We start from the raw sequence: 20,400 nt of genomic DNA, 5'->3' as shown, positions 1-20,400 counted from the left end.
TACCTATAATTCAAGAGGTTTACATACTTTTGTTAATCTAATATTTCTTTTTGGAAAGGCAACTGGTTAGAATGCTTATTTTCGTAAGATTCTTCAGTGAAAACTTGTATCATTAATACAAATTTGTTTACCAGCAGGCAGTGAATTCTCATTTATTGAAACTCCTGATAATAATACCCATTATGTTTTAAGAAATCTTTGGGAGTTTGAATGACAAAATCATGTTTTGATTTGCATTTTTTCCACATAACTGTTCAAATCACACCCCCACCCCTATTGTCCTTTTTAATGTTCTTTTGTGACTCTTCTTTTTTGACTCTTCTTTTTTGACTCTTCTTTTGTGACTCCTTCAATCGACTTTAGGTTAAATAATCGTTACCAAGTTTTTGTTTCTTCTTTATTCTTATTATGTTTTTTAATGTGTAACTTATTTTGTTGTTACTTCATCAAACTTAACAATTTTAGTTTTATTCATTCTCTTATGCTAATGGAAGCTTTCCTACCTATCAGATAAATATCGTTCCCCTTACTATTGCCTTACCAGCAATATTTACTTTTGCATAGCCAGCAATATTTCTATTTTTTTATTTCTATTTTTAAAATCTATTGTATCTGATATTAATATAGACACTCCAGCATTTTTATGGTTACTTTTTGCATGGTATATCTTATTCTATCTTTTACTTATTTGTGTATCTTTGAATCTAAAGTGTGTTTCTTGTAGAGGACATGTAATTGGATCATGCTTTTTAAATCCTAACCTTGTGCCTTTTAACTGGAGTGTTTATTAGTCCATTTATATTTAATGTAATTATTATGGCTGCATTTTACTCTTTGTTTTCTGTTTTTCATATCTTTTTGTTCTTATCCTTTACTCTCTTTTTTTTCTATTAAATATTTGGTAGTGTACTATTTTAATTCCTCTTTTGTTTTTAATGATAGATTTTGAGTTATTTATTTAGAGGTTGCTGTATGGATTATCTGTATCTTAATATATCAATCTACTTTAGGTTAATGCTGATGTAGTTTTTTTTTTTTTTCTGATGTAGTTTTGGTAGAATATATAGTAGTGATTTTGCTTCATCTTAACTCCATTTCTTACTTCCTTTTTTGTGCTTTATGGTCATATAGTTATATATTATAAACTCAGCAATACAGTATTATAATCATTTGTTTTAAAATTTTTCTTTTAATGAAATTAAAAGAAGAAAAGAAAAAGAAATATTTATTTAGACTTTTATATTTCACATATATTTACTATTTCCTATGCTCTTTATTTCTTTCTGTGAATTCCAATTAGTTTCTGTTGTCACTTCCTTTCAGGATTTTTTTTTTTTTTTTAAGGCAGATCTGGTAGTAAGGAATTATCTGGTTTTGTTTATCAGGAAATATATTTCATTTTTAAAGGATAGTCATTAGCCAAAGATTGGTCCAAGGTTTGTGCTCAATCAAACTTGAGCCAAAACGGTTTCTACCTTTGTCAGTGGATATGTGTGGGGGCTATGGAATACATTAAAAATTCAGGCAATTTTCAAAACAGCCTGAGCTTTTAACTTTCTCCCAGGGCTTCTGCTTTGTGTGTGCCTGCTGCCTCCTAGTCAGCCAGAGGTGTGTGGACTGCTTAGGCCCTTTTGGGTCTCCTACTGCACATTTATACAACCTTAGTCATGACTAAGGCTAGGGTTGTGCAAAGAGCTATTGGGTCCTTCTGTGGGTCTCTTATTTCCATGCTTCTCTGTTAAATTTCTGGTTAGTCCTCTAATCTACCCTTTGACCCAACCCAGACTAACTTCAGGCCTGGAGAGCTGGGGTATTTCCCTATCTTTTTATTTGTTTGTTTGTTTGTTTGTCCTTATTCTTTCCTTCCTTCCTTCATCTGGAGTTTCCTACTTTACCTAATAATGCCACTCTAAATCACATCTGCTTCTAAGGGCAGGGAGGCTGCTGGTTTTCATGACAAGCCAATATAACCAGTGGGAGGGAAGGGGATGGAGTGCGGGTGGAGTTGGAGGGTTGATGGAGGTAGCCCCAGGCAAGAACACCACAGAGTTCCATTGTTCAGCAGTTTTCATGAATAAACACTTTTCAATATGTTCTCCTTTGGTCTATTTCCAGAGCCCTGAAATGGTTGTTTGGGACAGTTTTGTTTAGTTTATATTTGTTTTTTTGGGTAGAAGATTTGCTAAGCTCTTCCCTGTGCCATAGTTGGAAGTTTAGACTTCGGTATTTTATTTTATAGGATGGTTGTTTTGGCATTAATACGATCATTTTGTATTTTCTTTTAATTTTTGTATAATGGATTTCATTGGTAGGTTTTCTAAGTTTTCTATATTCTTGGGATAAAATCTTTTCTCATTGTAATTTACTAAGTCCTTTAATTTATATGTTAATTTTGAATAATTTGACATTTTTCCATTGATTTCTTTTTTTTGAAACTTAATACTGAATTTGTTGTAATGAACAATGAAAACTAATTCAGGCTAGAAATTTTACCTAAGGAATATATCTGTGGCCTTAAAGAAGACTGAGTTGAGCTAAAGGTGATATAATTCCTTTTATAGGCATTATCCTGCACTGAAAACTCTGGAACATCTAGAGCATACCTATCTGCCTCAAGTAAGCCACTATCGATTCTGCAAGGTGATGGTGGATAACATCCCCAAGCTTCGAGAAGAAATTAAGGATGTTTCTATGTCTGATCTCAAAGACTTTCTGGAGAGTATCCGCAAACATTCTGACAAAATTGGAGAGACTGCCATGAAGCAAGTAGGTCTTGGGTTTATGATAGGTTGGCCAGTGACTTTGCTAGTTTCTGTTAAACATGGGTTTCTCTCTGCTAAGTGTCTTGATTGTTTCGTATCATTTTAGGGAAGTTCTTCCTCTTTATGGGAACACTTGATTAAAAGATGTGTTTTGTTTTTCTTTTTTTCAACAGAGCAATGCATTATTTATTTACTAGTATGTTCTGCTCTGTGGATGTCAGTAAATATGGATTTATTGTGATGGTTAAATAGGGACTTTAAAGAGGTTTTTCTGGTTTTTGAATATTTTCCTTGACTTTGGATATGCTTTGAAGCCCAAGATTTTTAAAAGATCTCTTTCTAGGTAATGAGCTAAATTGTGCTGCAGGTACCTTTGGTTAATTACTTATTATGTAAACAAGACATCATGTTATTTATAAATATTTCTGTAATTGTTATTTCTGGTATCAGTGGGTATTAATGAAGAAAGGCCTTTTGGGAAATAATGTGGATTATGATCACAGAAAGAGATTTATTTACAGCTTATAAATGAACAAATGTGTTAGAAATTTTTAGTTTTTTTTTTTTTTTAATGTTTTCTAAGTAATGAAAGTCACCAAGGAATGGCTTGATTTTTTTTTTTTTTTTTGTCATTTTAAATAAAAAGAGCGCTAATGATTTGCAGGGCTGCTTGCTCTCGAAATTTAAATCACATTGATTTTATTAAAATATCTCAGTATACCTTATAATGTAGCCTACAACAACAAATAGAAGACTTGGTTGTTTATGGAAAGTATTGTTTGGTTCTACAAACAACTGTGTTCTTGAAGAAGTCATTTGTGGTTATCATTCTGGAAAGAAGGAGGGGAGGGTGCACATTGTATTTTTGATCTCACCAAGTCTTGGTAATCTTTCAGATATCTTATTCTGCAAAAGAGATTTGCCTGTTGGAAATTCCTTTCCTGAAGCAATAGAGATATTCTTTTCCTCTCTCTTTTAAATTTTGTCAATGTTATGTTTTATGATGGGGAAAGTTTAAAACTAATTGATGATAAATCTGATGTAAATAATGATGTCATTTTTTAGTGGTGAAGAAAAAAATTAATTATTGAAAATGTATCTTTGTATTGCTAGGTATATATTTTGAGTATGGGAATGAAGGTATTCTGTAAGACAAGTCTATTGTGTTTGGCAAGTTTTTCTAAACTTTCAGAATATAGGAAAGTATAGTACAGAGCCTCTTTGGAAGCATTCTTTTTTAAAGTTGCCTTTTTTTTAAGGCCTCTGCTTGAGAAATTAACTTCAATTCCTTTTTGGTGAAAGAAAGTATTCCATGAAAATACATTTATTTCATTTAATGTGGATTATCTGGCTTCACTTCTTAATTATCTAAAAAAATTGAGGCATAGGGCAGGGAAGTACTTTGCTCAAGTGTAGAGAGCTTGTAAAGGTCAGATCCTATAGTAGAATTCAGGTTAGATTGAGGTGAATTTGTCTACTATGGCACTCAATTTGTGTAAAGTATTAGCTATTTGGTGTGTTTGTGTCATACAAAGAACTGAAGAAAACATTGTGGATTCAGGACTTTTAATTAACTGATAATACTTCATTCCTCCTATAAAACTTCATATCAAGTATAGCTCTAATAAGAGCATATATTGTTATTCTAAGCTATGTTAGTTAAGATCTTTGAATAAACATATCTTAACATATTTTAGGATCCATAGTACCTAAACAATAAGGAAAGTGGGAGGGAAAGAAATTACCATATATTTTGTATATAGTAGTACATTGTTCATGTGAACAATTTGAATATTTGTTTGAATTCATGGATGTTGGAAAAGAGGGAAAGGATATGATTTCTTTTCCACTTATGTCAAGCCCAAAACGGTATTTCTGATTTGTGATGGATTTCTTACTTGGCTTTACTGACCTGCAAGGGAGGCTGAAAGAAAATAATCTCACTCTATTACTAAGAGGAGAAGGACTAAGGTTTGGTGCATAGTAGCTAATCTGTGACACAGTTCTACCCTTTGGTCATCAAATATCTCTTCATTCTTCCTCTCATCCCTAGAACACATATGCTCCTTCCCAAGGAAGGCAATTCAATATCCCATTTATTTACTACATCCATTTCAAAGTCTGTTATCTTCCAGGGATGCTCAGAACTCTCCCTCAGATCCAGATAAGTCTCCGGATCCAGATGGGTGGCTGACCAGGAAAGAAGATGACAAATTTCCTATACCTGTGTTCCATCCCACCTCCAATGAAGAAGTTAGAATAGAATAACTACAACAAAAGCTTTCATTTAGAAAAGGGAATAGTGGGAGATGCACAGTATTTCCTGCTTCATAAGGAAATCAGTGTAATCCTTTTGGGCCATCGTTGGGGAATCCTTCTGCCTTTGTAGTAGTGGGTCTTTCTCGCTTACACACTAACTCTGAGAGGAATTCCTTTGCCTGTAGTTCTCCTGATTGCACTCTGTTTTTTCTTTTTCAGAAGGAAGTGAGTGCTGGGGAATATACCTTTCTTAGACAATCTCTTTCTCTCTCAGTCTCTCATTTTCTTTCTCTGTTTCTAGATACCTACACTAATATCTAGAACTACGTCTATACACATATACCTCCCTATATATCTTTTACTGCCTGCTTTCTGCTTCTGCAAGTTTAGGGGTCCAAGGGTTGTTTTAAGTTTCTGAACAGCCAAAGGTTTATTTAGTTCATTTTTGTGGCTTTTGGGCACTCTAGTTACCTCACAACTTAGGAGGCCTCTGGTCTGTTTCTTTCCCATAGGTTCTAGGTGGACACCAGACCCAGTGTTCTTTTCTAGCTATAATTTTGAGGATGGATTTTTTTCTTCTCCCTAGTTTGGGGAGGTAGGCTTGCCTTATGCTTTTCTTATTACAATGGCTCTACTTCGAGGCTGTATGAAATAAGGGGTAAGAGGACCATAGTGAATCTGATCTTCACTTCAGGATTGAGTCACTTTGTTCGACTAGCACTATTCTTTGGGATTTATTGCTCAAACCTTTACTATTCTTTTACCATTGGGATTCTATGTGTTCAGCTTTCTAAGCCTCTGATGCCCAAGTATCTGGACTTCTATTTCCTATAATTTCATTTAGCAAACCAGCAAATTTTTTTTTTGTGCTTATCTCTTTTATGTAATGCCTTGCTAGAAGCAGAAAGTAAATACCAATATATGCTATAACTCTGATTCTCCATTCACTTCCAAAGCTATAGACCCCATAGGCATGTGGTGTATCTTTTCATTTATCACAGGTTCCAGTTTTACCAGTTGTTTTACCATAGTATTATGGGGGCTCTCCAGGCTTTCGACTCATTAAATATACATTCTTGCTGCCTACTACCTGACGTCTCAACCAGTGCCATTTATTTATTTTTTTGTGAAGGCAAAACCATTCTTCCAACACTAGTTTCTGTTTTCCTTAAATAATGCTGCTTGTTGTAAGAGCTAAACTCTAAAATCTCACTGTTGAGGATTCATTTTTTGCCCAGTGGAAGTCCAAAATAGATCTTCCTGGTAGGATAGCTCTTCCTTCAAGTGATCGTCAGGATCTGGGACTCTTCTGACTGTGGTTCTCTCACTTCAACATGTGGCTTCCAACATTATATCAAAAGATATGCTGCAAAAAATACTATTTGAGGATGATCTGAAGGATATGTAGTTTATCCATTCCTTCGTATTTAAAGTGCTATATTGTCTCTGGATAAAACTTTATCAGTAGGAATCTCTTTGCTTTGATCGCAGGTGGTAGACAGAATGCTAAGATGACCCCTGCCTCCTGGTGTATGCATCCTGCAAAATCACCCTCCTTGAGTGTGTGGACCTGATCTAATCAGGTAGACTAAAAGAGAGAATGGGGATCAGATATAGAAGTCAGAGAGATGTAAAGCTGCAGCAGATGCTCTACTGTTGGTCTTGAAGAAATAAATTGCTGTATTTTGGAGAGGGATACATGGCATGGAACTGTAGGTGCTAAGGGATATAGCTAACTGATAGCCAGCAAGGAAATGGGAACCAGAATTCTACAGCCACACAGAACTGAATTCTGCCTATAAAATAAATGAATTTAGAAGAGGATCCTGAGTTCTAGATGAGACCACAGCTCTGACTGACACCATGATTTCAGCCTGGTGAGACCCTGAGCAGAAGACTCAGCAAAAAAGGCTGAACTCCTGAACCATGGAAACTGAGATAGTAATTGTGTGTGGTTTTAGCCCACTAAGCTTATAGGAATTTGTTACAGCAATAGAAAATTAATATGCTCCATTTTGGTCTTTTAAAAAAAAATTTGTTTAAAGATTTATTTATTTATTTGAGAGAGAGAGAACGAGCACCAGCAGTGGGAGACAGAGAGAGGGAATCCCAAGCAGACTCTGCATTGGGTATGGAGCCTGATGTGGGGCTTGATCCCACAACCCTGAGACCATGACCCAAGCTGAAATCAAGAGTTGAAAGATTAACCAACTCCGCCACCCAGGCACCCCCCACCTTTAAAAAAAAAAAAAAAGATTTATTCATTTATTTGAGAGAGAGAGACTGTGAGAGAGCATGAACGAGCATATTTTGGTCTTGGGTAGAATTACTTTTTACTAAACTGTACAGTTTTATTTAGCCTCTGGAGCTAAGACACAAGGGTATAGTCTAGTTTAAAATGGTCTAGGCTAGAAGTCTGAGTTTTTTACCTCACTTCCAATATACCTATGAAGCTGCAGAAAAGTAAGAAAATGTGTAAGTATGAAAAATAGGAGAGAAGTTCAACCATTTAGTAGAATCTCAGGAGGAATTTTAAAATTGTCCATTCTGCTATTTATTGTGTTATTGAATTTTAAGTTAAGCAGTCTTGTTTCCATTTTCAGAAAATCATATTTTCATATATCTGTGTTTTAAAATGGTATTGGATTGACAGCATTTAGTGGACCCACCTGTGGCTTCTGCCGTGGGAAATAGAACCATCTGCAAAGTAGGCAGAAAGCCCCTACTTTTTATCTGGTCTTATTTTTTATGTTGGTCTTCTTCCTGAATGTTTCCAAAATACTATGCATATCTTATTTTAGAATTATCATTTTGGCTTCAAGTGATTTTATAAAGAAATTCTTTGTTAATTGACTGCTGTTTTCTAGGTTTCCTGTTGACACTGATTTCTGTAATTCACTTGTTATGGAATTGATTTGTGCAGGAGGGAAGTTCTGTATTTCTTATTTTGATTAGTTTGCCTTAGGCCTTGTGAGGCTAAATAACATTTATAATATAAACATTCTTGGCTAGGTTGATTTCTGTGTGAGGCTGTTTAACAAAGGGAAGGATTTATTTACTTTTAAAATTCTAACTTGGCTTTGCTAAATTATATGGGTTATATAACTGTTGCTTAGAACAGGAACTGGTTGCTCATAAAAGAGATGGAAGGCTCCTAGGCAGTCATCCTTTAGTAACTGGTTTCAAAGAAACTGATCTTTGGGTGAGATTCATAGTCTCCATGGTTCTTTCAAGTCTTGACTTTCTTTGGTTAAGTCTTTACCAGAGCAAAATGTGCTCTTTTATTTATTGTGTATGACATCTTTTGACTTAGATCTGGTATAGTACTACCAACTGAATTAACACAGGCTAGGTAATTACTGCCAAGAAAAAGCGATATCGCTGTTGAAACCTCTTTTGTGCTGGATACTGTGTAATACTCTAATAGAACATGGCTTTTGGAGTCAGAGAAGGTGGTGTTTAGTTGGTCTGGTATTTTGGTATTTAATTTATATTCTCTTTTCTTCTTGATTTCTGTATTTATATATAAGCAGCAATCAGAATAGTTAGCAATCAGAATATGGTACGTAGTCCAATAGTAGGAAATTGGTTTACTATTAAATAATATGATAGTTAACAGAATAGATTTTAGAGTCTGGGTTAGACTCCTAGAGTTGCCATTTGTTAGCTATATGACAATGAGCAAGTTACTAAGTATCCCAGTCTTTACAACTCTTAAAGTAGGAATTTTTAAACTTTTCAAAGATCTGAAAACACTTAGGGAAATCAAGTACTTAGTTTGGTTCCAGGCATATAATAAATGCTAAATTTAAAGAAAAAGGACTCTTCTAGGTGAATGGTGAATGCGAATAGACTCTTAAGAGTGTGGAGAACATAATTAGAGGTTAAACTTGATGTATTGAAATACTTTTTTCCCCCTAAAATTAAATTTCCTATGACAGTTTTCAGCCTTGAATTAGATCTCATTTTTAAATTTTTTTCTCCTTGCCTTAAAAAACAGTTATATGTACTTCTAAAATATTTTGGACCTGATTTCAATTAAGAATCATGTGTATATTAGAAGACTATTAAATATAAGAGATCAGTATCCTTTTACTGGTTATGAGTTGGGATGAGCGAAGAAAGATAACTTATTTCTTAAATCTGATCTGAAGACAATATTGCAGTTTGACTTTGAGCTTTCTTTTTTCAGGGTAAGAAGGAAATTATGATGTATATATATGTGTTTGTATATAATGAATATAATACTTATTTGCTTTGACTAAGCAAAGCATACTAGCTTATTAGGAGAAATTTTCCTTTTTTTAAACTTAGGAGAAAATTATCTTATGGATTCTCAATACAGTTTATGGTATTGTGGTGTACTCATAGAACATTGCTTAGAAAATCTAGAGGAAGAGCAGTTATTATGATACTTATACCATCTCTTACAAATATATATATATATATATATATATGTGTGTGTGTGTATGTGTATGTGTGTGTGTGTATTTTGGTTGTAAGATTAAATTTTTTTTGAGAATATTCCTTTTACTGAACCTTGACTTGTGAGCAATAATACAATATAGTAGAAGAATGAACTAAGTAGTAGAACAGAATACAAGTACAGAAACTGACCAAATTATATATATATATGAATTTAATAAGTAACAAAAGGGTGTCATGCAAGAAGCATAAATACACAAAAATTAGCGTCACACCATATAGGTATAAAGTAAGTTGTCCCTCAGTAAATCTTATAGGCAGAAAGGTCAGCAGAGTGCATGGGAGCATCATTCTACTGTCCTTCTCTGGAGAGATGTGATAGGTTTAGCTTTGCTATACAAACAGCAGGATATGTTGCTCAGGAGAGGGACCCTGCTCTCAGATCACTTATGGGGAAGCTGGGAAGAGCAGAAGACAGTATGTATTAGGTGGATCTGTTGATCAGAGAAATGTCTTGGTAAGAATAATTGTCATATCAATGCCACTTATATCAACTAAAGAGACCTAGTGTTCTTCAGATGAGCTAAATCAGTTTTACTGAATGAGCTTATTGCTAAGCTATGAGAATGGTGAAGGTAGAGAGCCAGTAGGGCCCTCCAAGGGGACATCTCTTAGAAGTGAACAACTTCATTAACGTGATTGCTGCTTTATTTATCTGTCTTCCCAACCGGTCTGTGGTCTGTGTAAGGACAGATGTATGGTTTTATTTTTATAGTCAGTACTTTACTAGCATAGTACTTGGGGACAGTAGATATTAATAAATAGTAAATCAGTTAATGACTGTTGTGTTATTTAATTAAATTTTATGTACCTACACCTTAACATTTTTCAGGAAAAGGCATCTTTTAAAAAATGTTGTAAGGAAATGCTCTTAGTTTCCAGTTACAATCTTAAGTATATGAAAATATCTAAAATTGCTTTTTGAATGGATTTTGACCCTTCCTGAAAGCACTGTGGAAGTAGTAAGAGGTTAACAAATTGCCTTCTTGTTAAAAATGTTGAATTCAACATATATATTTATATTTTCTACCTCTTCAAACTTGTAAAAAGAATAGGTAAGGGCTTTTAAAAATTTTTTACTATTTTTTTTTAGCATGAGCTCCCAAACATAAATAATACAGGAGAATTAGATGATAGCAACATAATTTGGAAGCTGGAAAGTAGGTAGGTGTGTAATAATTGTCCTAGCATACCCAAGAAAATGCAGTTCTAAGCCAGTTAGTAGAAAAAGCTTGAGGACAACCCAATATTTTGTGTTTTGTAGAACTCCCATGTTTTAGAAATCTATAGCATCAGGTTCCTTCGGGAAAGGGGGGTAGAACTGATGTTCATACAGAAGGATTGGTTGACTATCTATTTCAAAACCAGTTAGACAACCTGATTCCTTTCCCAGCTTTTCCCCACCAACTAACCACCCTATCCCAGCTCTAGCAGAAGACCAGAGGACAGTAGACAGAAGTCGAGGGTAGGGTTATCAAACTGAAAGCAGTGAAAGTTTGTGTGCTCAGTATTGAGATTCATCTTGCATTTCACAGCCCTCTTCTCTGATTTGGTTCCCAGGATTCTAATAGCCAGGTTTATATCCTTCAGGTACGAGATTGGAAGGCACTGCGAATAATATCATTAGTAGTCCAAGAGAACTGCCCTAAAGATATGTCCACTGGGTAGTCCCCAACCAAATGGACAAGTCACATCACTTTGAAGTCTGTAGTTGACTAGACTGATGTACATGCACAGAATTTTCAATCAGCTTTTTAATTTCCCAGTTTGAAATATGAGCAGATCATTAAGGATCAGCAGACATTTGAGGAAATCCTCTAACATTACAATTAGAGGTCAGAACAAACACATATAAAGAAGCAACTTGGAAAAGATAGAGACTATACAAGAAGAGGAAAACTAAAAGGCCAAACAAAACAATAATGTTAGAAGATAGGAGAAAAAAATTGTATGTAGAAGCAAGATAAGAAAGCTACACAAAAGGAGAAATTCCTGGACACCTGGATGGCCCAGTTGGTTTAGTGTCTGCCTTTGGCTCAAGTCATGATTCCAGGGTCCTGGGATTGAGCCCCACATTGGGCTCCTTGCTCCATGGGGAGCATCCCTCTCCCTCTGCCTGGTGCTCTCCCTGCTTATGCTCTCTCTCTGTCAAATAAATAAATAAAGTCTTTTTTTTAAAAAATAAATTCAAAGATCAAAAAGAATATTTAAGAATTAAAAATATGAAAGCAGAAACCTTAAAGGAGTATTTGTGGAGAAGATAAAGGGGAGAAGATCCATGAGAGAGAGAGAGAAAGAGAGAGAGAGAGAGAGTAAAAAGAAAAAGAAATGGAACATAGGAAATAAAAAAGATAGAAAAATATTAGGGGGTCAGTCCAGGAGAATCCAGTATTTGAATACTAGAAAAAGGAACTAGAGAAAATGAAGGAAAGGAATTCATAGAAATAGCATGGGAAAATTTCCCAAAATTCTAAGACATAAACTTCCAGATTAAAAGGTGCCTAATATAAGGGATGAAAATAGTCTTACATCCAGACATGTTGTGAGATTTCAGAAGCCAGAGGGCAAATATAAAATCCCAAATGCCTCTAGAGATAAAAAATATAATTCAGTGTCCAAATGATTTTGGATTATAGCAGTACTGGAAGATAGACTGGAGTGAAGCAGTGTCTTTCAAATTCTACATGATTACCCATCTGTATTTCCCTATCTAGCTACACAATGCCACGTAAGTGTAAGGGTGGGATAAAGATGTTTTCAGTAATGAAAGTCTTCATAAATTTGGTTCCCCAAACCACTCCCCCCCCCAAAAAAATGATATGAGATATTAAAGGACATAGATAACCGAAGAGAGGAAAGGGGTAAATAGATTTTCTAAGATGATGATTAAAAGGGAGGTAGTTGGTCAACAGTGGGGTAGCAGGGAGAAAGTACAACCAGTACAGTCTGGAGCATTTTAGAAAGTTTAAAGAGGTATCCTGAAAAGGTGGAAGTAATAGAATACTGGATGTATTTGTACATATTGAGAGGGAACTCAGATAGTTGGGGAGAAATTGGGAACAAAGTAATGGTAAATACATACAAAGCTTAAGTAAACTTAAAAATGAGAAAACTTAACCCCAGAAAACAAAAGTTGTGCAAAAAAAGGAAAAGTGTTCATGGCATCTTATAGAGGTTGGCTGTGAATTGCATTTATCTAGTTTAATAAAAGCCAGACTAAAACTCCACACAGGAAAAGGCAGGTGCAACCCAAGAGTCCATTTACAGATGAGTGTATAAACAAAATGTGATACATGACATAATGGATTATTACTCAGCTTTCAAAAGGAAAGAAACTGACCCTTGCTACCACATGGATGAACCTTAAGGACATGATGCTAAGTGAAATAAGTCAGGCACAGAAGAGCAAATAATGTGTGATTCCATGTGTGTGAGGTTCCTGAAGTAGTCAATTTTTAAAGACAGATAGTAGGATGATGGCTTCCAGGAGCTGGGATAGAGGGGATGAAGAATGACTGTTTCGTGGATACAGAGGTTCTGTTGGGGAGGATGAGGAAGTTCTGAAGAAGAATGGTGGTCATGGTTGTACGGTATGAATGTACCTAGTGTCATAGGACTGTGCACTTAAAACTGGTTAACATGGAAAATTTTATGTTACATATATTTTACCACGATTAAAAAACCTGAAAAAAATAGGCAGTAGCATACACAAGCATTCTAGATAAAGAGGGTGAACATCAGAAGAATGGCTGCCTCTGGGAAGCAGGATTTAGGAGGAAAGAGGAGAGGAGGACACGGTTGCTTTTCATAATGAACTCTAATCCATTCTGATCATCCTTGGGCATGTGTTCTGATGAGTGAGTGAGTGAGAGGTCCCTGTGTAGTTTAGGAGAAGAGGAGGAAAGAGGGTATTAGAAAAACAATGAAGGAAAATAGTGCTGATAGGCCAGGCTTCCTATAATTGCCTTGGCCTCAGAATCTTGTGGGAGAGAGCCAGTAGCCTCATTATTATTACTTCATTGGGAAACTAAGCTTTCTGTTGAATTTAAAATAAAGGAACATGGCCCACACTATGAAGTTTTTCTTGAGTGGTTTGTACAATAACTGAACTTTATTCCATGACAACATGCCTGGGATTTCCTACTGCCGCAAGTACCATGAATAAATGTACTACACTAATGTGGAAATGAGGTTCAGTTTACTGAACTCTCTTTTGACTTGAACTTGACCGGTACTTTATTTTTTTTAATTTTTTATAATAAATTTATTTTTTATTGGTGTTCAATTTGCCAACATACAGTATAACACCCAGTGCTCATTTCATCAAGTGCCCCCCTCAGTGCCCATCACCCAGTCACCCCACCCCCTTGCCCTCCTCCCCTTCCACCACCCCTAGGTCATTTCCCAGAGTTAAGAGTCTTTATGTTCTGTCTCCCTTTCTGATATTTCCCACACATTTCTTCTCCCTTCCCTTCTATTCCCTTTCACTATTATTTATATTCCCCAAATGAATGAGACCATATAATGTTTGTCCTTCTCCGATTGACTTACTTCACTCAGCATAATACCCTTCAGTTCCATCCACGTCGAAGCAAATGGTGGGTATTTGTCGTTTCTAATGGCTGAGGAATATTCCATTGTATACATAAACCACATCTTCTTTATCCATTCATCTTTCGATGGACACCGAGGCTCCTTCCACAGTGTGGCTATTGTGGACATTGCTGCTAGAAACATCGAGGTGCAGGTGTCCCTGCGTTTCATTGCATCTGAATCTTTGGGGTAAATCCCCAGCAGTGCAATTGCTGGGTCGTAGGGCAGGTCTATTTTTAACTCTTTGAGGAACCTCCACACAGTTTTCCAGAGTGGCTGCACCATTTCACGTTCCCACCAACAGTGTAAGAGAGTTCCCTTTTCTCCACATCCTCTCCAACATTTGTGGTTTCCTGCCTTGTTAATTTTCCCCATTCTCACTGGTGTGAGGTGGTATCTCATTGTGGTTTTGATTTGTATTTCCCTGATGACAGGTGATGCAGAGCATTTTCTCATGTGCATGTTGGCCATGTCTATGTCTTCCTCTGTGAGATTTCTCTTCATGTCTTTTGCCCATTTCATGATTGGATTGTTTGTTTCTTTGGTGTTGAGTGTAATAAGTTCTTTATAGATCTTGGAAACTAGCCCTTTGAGACCAGTACTTTAGATTTGGGTTCTGAGGTAGAAATGAATTGATCTTATTAACAAATAAGATGCTATCTGGTTATGTTTCTGTTATGTGATTTAACCTCTGAAATATGCAAGGGTAAGAAAGAGGTTATTTAAAATGATGCCTTAAATATAATATATAAATACACAACCTAAGTTCTGTTAAACATTACTATACAGGAGCCTAAGAACAACCACTTTATTATCAGATAAAATTTAGACATGGTCAGGGACAGCCTCTGTCTACCTTTCTAAAAGATAAAAGATAAATGGAAGATAAATGGAAGCAAGATGTATTTTTCATCTTATCATTGGAATGACTATTAAAGCTTATGTTTAAAGGTAGTGATCTCTCGTTACAGGTCTGAATGAGCTAGTGTTCTTGTGTTGTTACCTGTTTATACAGTTACTATCTTACTTTGCTTATATGTATATGGATGGTGTTTTTTCAAGTCAGATGTAAAAACTGCATGATTGAAATATGGAATAAATATTTAAGAGCAAAGACTTGCTTCCCTTTTACTTTCCACTTCTTTATGTGGTTAGGTGCCTCCCCCTGACCCCTCAATCCCCCTTTTTTTTCCCTTCCTTTCTCTGAGTTCTAGAAATCCTGCTTCTGAGACCTGAGGATTCAGCTTCTTCCTGAGTAGGCTTACATGCTGACTGCCTCAACTGAGAATCTTTTATTTTTAAAACCATGATAGAGTATTAATCAGATTTGAGAGCCATGGTATTTGCTCTCTGTTTTATGTATATTTTTAGCTGTGTAGATAATGTCCCTTGGTCTAGAGAACAATTCCAAGTATGATGTTTTTAGAGGGTTTAAATTCAAGGATAAAGACCAATCAGTTCTGCCATTCTCAGATCTCAGAATTTCCTGATGTTCTGATATATCTTCACTACTAATTCTAATTAGATTAGATACATTCTAATGCCTAATCTGATATCAATACAGTGAAAAGTATACAAAGCAAATAAGGCTGACAAGGACTTGTTTTAAAATGGTTGAAAACCTTTCCCATTTTTTACTTAAATCTGATTAAATACTGGGACCCTGCTGGCAGATACTAATTCATTCTACTGTTTGAATTCCATCTTAAATTTGGTGAGTGCTTTCTCGTATTTAGTTTTCTTCTACCCTATGTTTAGATCTATTTAATATAATTCTATAAAATAGATCTCATAGAGGATGATAGATATATTTGGTCATTTCAATTGTCTTTCATTTTATTAATACTTTCATTGGAGTATCAGGGATTATTATACCTTAAGCAAGTTTATTATGTAGGTGACTATAGAAGTTACTGTTACATTATATAAGTAGAAGAATTATGAGTTATAAAATATTATAATTAAAGAGGAATTAACTCTAAACAAAGCTACATTTATGTTAAAAATATTGTGTTTCATTACAATAGTTATAAAACATGTTGAGATAGTGGTCTGAGAATGTAGACCCTTTAATAGATTTAGGATTGGAAGAAAGGAGACTGGTTCCATTGCTGACATTCTCAAAGACAACAGACATTTACTTTTATGAACTTGACTTGCACTAATTGAAGACTAGGAGAGGTAATGCCTTATCTTTGTCATGCACTTTTACTGATAATACAGAATACAGAGTGACAATATACCCCCTTTGTGATAATTTTTAAAGAAAGTAAGCTCATGTCTATTCCTGATCAAGTCTTTCTTGTAGAAAAACTTTTGTACTATTTTCAATATCAAAGGCATAGGTTTGGAGTCAGAAAAGCTGAGTTAATAAAACCTGCATCTATCACTTGTAATAGTGACTGAGCAAAAACACTTAGCTTAATCCTTAGTGTGCTCTTTTATTAGTAAGGGTAAAATATGATGATGTATATAGACTGCTTAGCACTGTGTCCTACTCAGGGCAGGTACTTAATAAATATGGCATTTTGGGATGTTTGTGTTTTGAGAGCTATATGATTTTATCAGGTAATTGAAGTCTTCATTGGGATACCCTGGGTACTGATAGCCTGATACCAGCCAGGTCTCCACCACTCCATCTCCTTATTAAATGTTTACAACTGCATTTTTTTCATTAGAGTTTATATTTATTTATTTATATTTATTTTTTAAAGATTTTATTTATTCATGAGAGACAGAGAGAGAGAGAGAGAGAGAGAGGGGCAGAGACACAGACAGAGGGAGAAGCAGGCTCCATGCAGGGAGCCCAACACGGGACTTGATCCTGGGTCTCCAGGATCACACCCTGGGCTGAAGGCATCGCTAAACCACTGAGCCACCCGGGCTGCCCTCCATAAGATTTTAAACAAACTGATCTGGGAAAGCATGAGCCACCACTTTTGGAGGGAGAAAATTGTTTTTTAACCTTAAGAGGTTTTTCTTATTATTTTCAGGCTTCAGTATTAATAAATTCAGGGTTATATTTGTTTCTGTTTTTACTGTGTTTGTAATGATGGCTTTAATGTCACTGAGAAAGCAAACACTACATCTATTTAAATAAGCAATTCAGGCCATAGAAATTAGTGAGACTTACATGGATCTTTATTTTGTTGTTGGAAATTTGATTTTGGGCTCATAGTTTCTCTATAGTCTAGTCTTATCATAGCTTCACTCTGCATCTGGTGATTATATTTCTCAGTCACTAGATTGACCTGTATGCTGAGGTCAAAGCATTTATCTCCTTCTATGCTGATACTTTTTGGTATGAACAGGTCAGTTTACTGGTGTGCTTCACTCTATTTTCAACATCCCTAGACCCCAGCCACGTGTGCAGAGTTTAGTGGAGCCAAGTCTGAGGTTTGGATCTAGTGTCTTCCCCAAGTCCCTGTGGTGTGTCCTTTGACCCGGGTGATAGCTCTTACTGGCCCTGGAGAAATCCAGTTGAGAATTCCTGGGATTGTTGTATTCTCAGCAAGTGCTTTATTCTTGTCCTCTGCCAGATGTTTTCTTTACTGAGCACAAAAGATCCAGGAAAATAATGCTCAGGGAACTGATATGTGAGGGAAAAAAAAAGAAAGAAGAAAGAGAAATATTCAAAACATATTCAGGAGGGCCAGAGAAATAGACCTAATGATGTTCTACAACATGAGGAATCTAACTTAGATGTGTATTCTTACATCCTTCTAGATTTTCCTAAAACCCTAAAAAGTTTTAGCAGGTGATACCAAAGTAGTTAAGAATTTAAAAAAATTTATATAAAATAATTTTAATTTTTTTTGGTGTACATGAGTTTTTATTTTATTTTTTTATTAAATATTTTATTTATTTATTCAAGAGAGACACACAGAGAGAGGCAGAGACATAGGCAGAGAGAGAAGCAGGCTCCTCTAGGGAGCCCGAGCCCGATATGGAGCTAGATTCCAGGACTCCAGGATCACATCCTGAGCTGAAGGCAGATGCTCAACCACTGAGTGACCCAGGAGTCCCTGTGAACATGAGTTTTTAAAACATGCATAGTTAGATTCATGTGACCACCATCAGACAGGATCCAGAATATTTCTGTCACCTCTCCAAATTCCCTTGGGCTTCCCCCTTATAGTTAAACCTCTCTACATATAACCCCTGGCCACTGATCATGAAATGCTATCAGGATAGGAAGCACGTGAAGTGTATCAGGATAAGGAAACACATCAAACAGGTAATGAGGACTACTATAAACTTTAATTATTTCTCGGTTCCTCACTGATTAGAAATGTGGCATTTCACTTACTCTCTTTTGTTTAGGATCTAAATTAACCTCAAACCAAAACACAGAACAGTTAAATTTTCTCAATTAAATAGTGACAAATGATCACCTAAGTTGTTGCCTTTCCTGGGCCTTCGTGGTTCTAAGCTTTAGAGGCCTTGTCATCTTTGAACCTGACTACTGGGATGGATTCTATCTTCATTAGAAAGTGAATAGATAACTGCACTGAGATGGATAGGGAATGTAACACCTTGGACTAAGGAGGGAGTATGAGACATGGTCATTAGAATTGAATTTTTTACTCATAGACTCTTTGTTCTTTGTGAGAGACTAGGGAATAAAACAATGAGCAAGAGTTTATACTGTGAGCTGAAAGTCTTCAATTTGCTACATTTTATTTGTTTTGAAAGCTTGCAAAAAAATTGTTTTGTTGACAAATTCAGGCTACTTTACCTTCCTGACATACTTTTCTAATTGCACATCTTTAGCAAATTTAGAACAGCTTTCAGTTATTACTTGTGTGTGTGCAGGCGGAGGAGAAAATTCTCTGCAGATTAGGGCATTTGTCAGGGGTGAGGAAGGGAAGAACAGGCTTTGTCAGGTTTTGGTGCCTACTTGCACGTGTGTGTTTGTTTAAACTCAGAAGTCAGCCAACCATTGAGGCCTCTGAGTGTGGTTAGTCGTTAAAACAGAACAGTGATAATGGATGTTTATGTAAATTTTTAACTATTTGGAAATTTCTAAAAATTGAAAAAAAATACTGTTTTAGAAATCAGAGTGGCCTTTCTGGGGAGATGATTTGCGCTGTATATCAATGAGATGTTAATGAGATTGGGAGGGAAGCAGAAAATTTAAGAGTCTTTATTTGAGTCTTTATTTTTAAAAACAGCCTTGCAGTGCTTAAGATGTGTTCTGTCCTGTAGCACACCACCATGAAGAAAGTAGACTGTAAATCACAGGGGACCCACTTGCAGAATACTAGGTAATAAAAGGGCAGGTGTTTGGAGGAGGGGGAACCTGTAGCTAGGATAGAGTTCAGGAAGTAGAACTAAGAGGATAGTTATTTACTGGCATTTTTCAAGGGCTGTGTCCCAAAGAATCTATTGAGCACACTTCTTTTTTTTTTTTTTTTAATCGAGCACACTTCTTTGTATACTTTAGGCATTCAGCAAATTCTTGTTGTATTATACCTACAGATATCTTCCATTTCCCTTGGAAGAGCACTTTTGCAGTTAAGGACAGAGAATCTACATGGATATTATAAAAGTTTTAATATTTTCTGTTCTTCTTAGGTTATGAATTTTGTGTCAAAACTTTTGATTGTTATATTCAACGTTGATATCTCAAGATGCAATTTATCCTTGAAATCCTAGGTGAAATTTTTTTGCTTAGGTATAATTTTATCTGGACTCTCTTCCAGATAACTTTTAAGTAGGTTGTAATTCTCAAATTTTTAGATAGGTTTTTCTATACTTCAGTTTCCTTAAAAAATTTGTTCAGAAGCAACAACTGGGAGTAGCCCTTGCTCTCTTAAAGTCTTCCCAGTTTGGATGTGTGTGTATTTCTGTGGTCTTTGTATCCAACATGGTATATAGAAATCTATCTACCTTAGGTTTGTGTTTAGTGCCATTACTAGCTGGCTTGAACCACTGTGATCTTAATCTACTTTTGAGAGCTATACTGTACTTGAATATGATAATTTTATCCTGGTGTCAGAGAATTTAAAGATAAGGAAAGGAGTGTCCTTTTTTTTTTTAAGTACTAGAATCTTTTTTTATTTTTAATTTAGGCTGAAGTCTGTTTAATTTGTACTTTTCCTTTATTTCTAAATAAACCATATAAGAAAACAAGCAAACACCAAAAAATAGTATAGCTTACTTCCCAACAGAATGACTTTAGCTCCTCTTAGTTCGCTAAACATATGGCTCTCCCTGCTGCCCTGATGAAGAGGCTGTGGGCTAACTGGACATGTGTTCTATTTGCCTTTTTTGGTAGGTCTTCAACTGGAATTGGTCT

The 20,400-nt window shown here is 35.6% G+C and overlaps 1 protein-coding gene across 12 annotated transcripts in view; it reads left to right on the top strand.

Annotated features, from left to right (window-relative positions):
* EXOC6B (exocyst complex component 6B) overlaps positions 1 to 20,400 on the top strand; it is a 615,377-nt gene that overhangs the window by 108,555 nt on the left and 486,422 nt on the right. For all 12 annotated transcript variants that reach the window (XR_012004238.1, XR_012004237.1, XR_012004239.1 and 9 more), the window contains one exon: positions 2,562 to 2,766. Coding sequence is in view for 8 of the 12 variants with exons in the window: in XM_072769830.1 (XP_072625931.1) it covers positions 2,562 to 2,766 (205 nt within the window). In the remaining 4 variants the exon portion in view is untranslated. The remainder of the gene's footprint in view (positions 1 to 2,561; positions 2,767 to 20,400) is intronic.

Source organism: Canis lupus, chromosome 12 (genome assembly GCF_048164855.1).
Source record: "Canis lupus baileyi chromosome 12, mCanLup2.hap1, whole genome shotgun sequence".
Lineage (NCBI taxonomy): Eukaryota > Metazoa > Chordata > Mammalia > Carnivora > Canidae > Canis > Canis lupus.
Note: the sequence above shows the minus strand (reverse complement) of the source record. Positions and strands in the feature narration are given on the sequence as shown.